The sequence below is a fragment of the Rhea americana genome, unplaced genomic scaffold, assembly GCF_003343005.1.
Source record: "Rhea americana isolate MKP2758 unplaced genomic scaffold, rheAme1 scaffold_166, whole genome shotgun sequence".
Lineage (NCBI taxonomy): Eukaryota > Metazoa > Chordata > Aves > Rheiformes > Rheidae > Rhea > Rhea americana.
In genome coordinates, this window is record NW_028185772.1 from 405,161 (window position 1) to 410,879 (window position 5,719).

The 5,719-nt window shown below is 45.2% G+C and overlaps 1 protein-coding gene across 1 annotated transcript in view; it reads left to right on the forward strand.

Annotated features, from left to right (window-relative positions):
• The first annotated feature begins 1,114 nt into the window (after positions 1 to 1,114).
• The window catches only part of SMYD3 (SET and MYND domain containing 3), a 411,509-nt gene continuing 406,904 nt past the window's right edge, over positions 1,115 to 5,719 (forward strand). Inside the window, exon 1 of the mRNA XM_085300587.1 lies at positions 1,115 to 1,306. Within this exon, the coding sequence (XP_085156713.1) occupies positions 1,143 to 1,306 (164 nt within the window). The 5' untranslated portion in view covers positions 1,115 to 1,142. The remainder of the gene's footprint in view (positions 1,307 to 5,719) is intronic.

Sequence of the window (5,719 nt, forward strand, 5' to 3'; positions counted from 1 at the left end):
AGCGAGGTAGAAGCAGATAGGGAGCCCTCAACATCTCCTGCGCTCAGGCCATTTCAAAGCGGTGCTTGTAGTTAATTGTGCAAGTGATTTGCCTATCACCATCTCACTTATTTGGCAGCTGAGGCGGATGGCTCTGAACGGCTTCTCCAACGCAGGTGGCGTGCAGGCCTGGCTCCCCAAATAACCCAGAGGAGGTAGAACACAGCACAGGGCTGTATCTAGCACCGCTGGTTTGTGATCGGGGCAGAATGACATCTACAAATGGATTCAGCAGCCAAATCCTGAGGAAAACGTCCTGTTTTAGGAGGGTATTTGACAGAATCATTGTAATCTCTCTTCCTTTGTGAGCCCGGCAGTTTAATGTTTCAGTTACACCATGCAATGCGCAGTTAACGATCTGAAAGGTGTATATAGTCTTCTACAGCTGACAGGTTTATACACGGCAAAGGCCCTGCCTAGGTGGTCCAACTTCCCTGTGCTGTTTTAAAGCAACCTTCATAAAGAAACACAGCACTAACAAACCTTGGAGGGGTGCTACAAATAAGCACGATTTATTTCCCTGCATAGCGCACTGAAAGATGCACTCAGTTGCGTTCAAGCCCAGTGGTTCCCCGGGAGGCTCCAGGTCACTTCATTGCTTTTTCTCCGTGTAAAACTGCATTTCCTGCTCTGTGTATGCTCACGTCATTTTTACTGCTGTACTTTGTTTCTACTTCCATGTCACTTTTAAGGCTTGGTGGGCACTAAAATGGAGCAAAAAATGGTGCGGAATGAGCCCAGCGTAGCACTTAAAACTTCATTATTGCTTGAAGCTCTTTCTGAAGGTGGACTGTTGAGGGTGTACGATTTAAGTGCCAAAAGCCCATTGTAGGATTTCCCACCTGTTTTTTTTAACATGATTTATGACTAGAAATTTTCTTTCTCGCATTCCCTTTAAAAGAACTGGAAAAGAAAAAACCAGCATCCTCTCAAATCGTAATTGGTCGCATCCGTTGTGATTAATGAAATCCTTCTTCCTCTCAGCACCGCGCTCTGCCGCCCCAGCCCGCCCGGCGCCGGCTCTGCCCTGCGCTAAGATGGCGGCGGCGGCGCCGCATCACGTGGCGCCGGGCGGGAAGCCGCGGCCCTGGGCGGGAGGCGCGATGGTGCCGGCGGCGCTGCAGAAGTTCCCGAGCCCGGGCAAGGGCAACGGCCTCCGCTCCCTCCGGCGGCTGCCGCCCGGAGAGCTGCTCTACCGCGCCGAGCCCTTCGCCTACGTCGTCGCCAAGGAGCAGCTGGGCGGTGTCTGCGAGCGCTGCCTGCGCAGGTACCGGCCGGGGCGGGGCGGCGGCGATCGCTGCTCCGCGGCGGGGGGAGGAAGGCGGTAGCGCCGGGCCGCTTCCTCCTTTCCCGTGACTTCTCCAGGCGACAGCGAGTCGGTCGAGGAGGAAGCCGCGCGGTTACGGCGCCAGCGCGGTGCCGAGGGGCAAGGCCGCCTCCTGCGGCGGGTCCTGGCGCTTCCCGCGCTCCGGGGCGCTGCTCCGTTAGGAGCGGCCGCGGGGCTGGGGCCGCCTCGTCGGTGCCGCTGCTCCTCCCCAGGCCCGAGGGGCGAGCGCCCACCCCACCACCCGCGGCAGCTTTCCGCCTCTAAACTAAACTAAACTAAAACACCCCAATCCCTCCCCCCCTTTTTTTAAAAGCTAATCTGATATCTTTGAAGGCTGACTCAACTTCCGAGCGCTTTGGGGTGGCGATTGGCTGCTCCTTTTCAACCCCAACTCATTAGAGAAAGCTGGAAAGAGAATGACTGAGCGTATTTGGATATAAAAATGTAGTCAGGGCAAAGTTTGTTGGGAGAAGTAGCAGTTTTACCAACTGCTAGATCATGAAAAGTTATGTATTTGCAAGCTTGTCCTCTTAATACCAATACCAGTTAAATTAAAAAAAAATAAAGTTAAAAGTTAAATTAAGACTTTTTTTTCCCCACCAGCTTAGCTTCCATTGCAAAATCTGGCTAGAGAATTTATAGATCAACAGTACAAACTGCTTGTTTTTTTATCCATCTCATTAAAAGCAGAGGCTTTTTATTCAGGAGATTGTATTAAATTGCTGAGAAATGTGAAGATCCGTACTTTTTTGTCCCTTTTTAAAAAAAAACAAAAAACAAAAAACTATGTAAGTTAAGAAAACAGAGCCTGCTGAAGTGGCAGCAGGTGGCAGTACAGGAACACGCACGCACGCGTGCTAAAAAACCCCAAACTGGTGTTATGCTTGAAACTTTCAGCATTTCAGCAATCTTATTAATATTCGAGGCTTTACATTAGAATGTAATTCTGTGCTGGTTTCTGTCTCCTGCCTAAGTGTAGTAGGATGCAGCTTTTGGCAGTGTGAGATGTGTTGGGTGGGTGAGAAGATTGGTTATAATGTGCAGAATCTTTTACTTTTGGATTGTGTGCTGAGAGACAACATGGTCTAGACTGGATTTGGGGTCACAAACTTGCTTTACTGCTGGCTTAACTTCAGTTGAGCCCTTCCTGTGTGGGTTTGAGATCTTGAAGCAGGGTTGGGAAGGCTGCTTGGTGGCAGGCTTTACTGCTGGGGTTCAGAGATGCTCGGCTAATGCAGTAGTCCTCTATACGGTCATATCTAAAGTAAAGTGAATTAGTGTGAATCTAAAGTGCTTCTATACATAGTTAGCACATTTACTTCTAGAAATTATAACATCCCTTCCTCACTTTATTGGGCTGTTGGTTTCAGTTAAAACTCTTGCTGTTACTAGTGTGTGTAGACCAGATGGTGGATTTTGGTAGCTGTCTCTCCTTTTGTGGTTTCTTCTCTCTTTGGAAATAATTCTGTTTTCTGATGAATGTGTTCATGATATATATGTATATATAATTTTGCCCTGGCATTCGATTAAAAAAGTATCTGCTATAACATTTAATATGATAGCGGCTAGTGTAGTTGTTTTGAATTATATTCCATTAACAATTAAAAAATTTATCATCCTAAAGTACAATACATACTAAAGACTTGATCAGAAATATAATTTTTGATAAAGAACACCAGTGTTGGCAGCTTATGCTTCCATGAAAAAAATGTCCTGAAAGAAGATATAGAATTGTGTTGCTTCACCTTACTCTCTTTACAAAGAGAGTATCTATAGTACTAGGAACAGTACTCCAAACTTGCTGAAAACCTGCTATTTGTGCTTTTGTGGAGTTACGGCAAGATCTCAGTGGCCAACATCTTTCCCCAACAAACTTAGGGAGAATTTCTTATGTTGCTTTCCCCAATATCTCATCTATTAACCAAAGATGCTTTGTATAGTCTTTCTTCATGCTTTAGTACCTCTTAAGGTGAATTCAATGGCAGTTCTCGTCTAATGCAGATTTACGTAACGGGAGATTGACTTAATTTCATCTGCAAAATAGGGAATTTCTCCATTTTTTCCTTCTGCAGGACATTGATAAAGATGTTGGAAAAAAAAATTGCCACTCATTCTGGAGGGTTCTGTCACCTTTCTTTATAGTGACCATTCAGCCTTATTTCTTTTTCCTTTATATCCTTTAGCCAGCTGTCAACTTATAAAGGGACTTCTTCTCCAGTCCCTGATTACTTAGTGTTTTTTTTTCCTTTACACACACAACTGTGTTATGTCCACTGAGTACCTTTTATTCATCTGTGTATTGATGCCCTTGCAGAACTCCTGCAGGTTGGAAAGACCATCTTGCTCTTTGTGGGAGCTGTGTGTGCTCTTTCCCCAGAGATGCTATTCATCCCAGTGATTAATGATCTTACTCTTGTAGTCTCTACTGTCTTGCCTGAGTTCGAAGCCAGACTTGCAGTTCGGTCAAGTGGATGTGGTGATTGAAGTTTGTATGATTTCCTTAAAATAGTAAGGTACTGTGAATGCAGGAATATCTGAGAGTTGTTTTTGTATTTAGAATTCTGAACACAAATGTTACATGAGATTATAAAGGCTACATCAGAAGACACTGATGTTCTCAACTTTCTACCCAAAACTTTAAGGCAAAAGGCTTTTATTTGGACTTTTTTGCTGTTAATTGTTACTATATTAAACATTTTTGAATCTTATTGTTTATTAGAATTTGCTTTTACATAGTTGATCAGAAAAGAAGTTCAGTTAAAATCTGGATATAGCCATATTTTTATTGATTTAATTTATTAACCCAGTTTGGTACTGATTTTTTTAATACAGGAAAATATAACATTGCCAAATTTGCTTGCACACACAGATTTATCAACTCTAGTTTTAATTAGATTATTCATTTTATGTGGTGATATTGCTTAGTTTGCTAAGCTGGTTAAATTTTTATTTGGGTTTTAAAGGTGTTTCTTGTCTGAAAAGTGAATGTGAAAGGGGCACCTCAATTCTTGGCATTTTTTTCTTCTGTGTATTCAATACCATATCAGCCATTGATCTGTTGATTGGATTTCCTGCGAGATTCCACTGTGAGAGGCAGTGCTTAGTCAGGAGCTTGGGTTGACTTTCAGATTTTAAATTGAATTCTAGGAGGTGAAGGGCTGTATTTTAAAATTGTGGACTTACCTATAATTTAGAGTAGGAGTCAAAATGAATTTGGAAGTCAGCTCTGGTTCCCCCCCTCAGTACTAGGTCCCATCCTGTTCAACTTATTCATCAGTGACCTGGATGAGGGGACAGAGTGCCTCCTCAGCAAGTTTGCTGATGATACCAAGCTGGGAGGAGTGGCTGACACACCTGAGGGCTGTGCTGCCATTCAGAGAGACCTGGAGAGGCTGGAGAGTTGGGCAGAGAGGAACCTCATGAGGTTCAAGAAGGGCAAGTGCAGAGTCCTGCACCTAGGGAAAAATAACCCTAGGCACCAGTACAAACTGGGGGCTGACCTTCTGGAGAGCAACTCTGCAGAGCAGGACCTGGGAGTGCTGGTGGATGACAGGTTGACCATGAGCCAGCAATGTGCCCTTGTGGCCAGGAAGGCCAATGGTCTCCTGGGGTGCATTAGGAAGAGTGTTGCCAGCAGGTGGAGGGAGGTGATCCTGCCCCTCAGCCCTGATGAGGCTTCATCTGGAGTACTGTGTCCAGTTCTGGGCTCCCCCGTACAAGAGAGACATGGAGCTACTGGAGAGAGTGCAGCGTAGGGCTACAAATATGATCAGAGGGCTGGAGCACCTGCCCTGTGAGGAACGGCTGTGAGAGCTGGGCCTCTTCAGCCTGGGGAAGAGAGGACTGAGGGGGGATCTTATTGGTGTGTGCTAGTACCTGAAGGGAGGGTGTCAAGGGGACAGGGACAAACTCTTTTCAGTTGTCCCGTGTGACAGGACAAGAGGCAATGGGCAGAAATTGAAGCACAGGAAGTTCTGCCTGACTGTGAGGAGGAATTTCTTCCCTGTGAGAGTGATGGAGCACTGGATCGGGTTGCCCAGGGAGGTTGTGAAGTCTCCTTCTGTGGAGATCTTCAAGGCCCGCCTGGATGCAACCCTGTCTAATATGCTGTAGGTGACCCTGCTGAGCGTGGAGGTTGGACGAGATGATCTCCAGAGGTCCCTTCCAACCTTACTGATTCTGTGATTTTTCACGTGCTTTACAGTAATCTAGTGCAAGAAAACATCATTCTGGTTGACATTTAGGAACAAGCAAGTACTTTCTAGAATCGGTCTCAGAGAAAGTGACCAAGAGGAATAAGATTATCTTTTTTTTTTTTTTTTTTTTTTTTTTTTTTTTTTTTTTTTTTTTTTT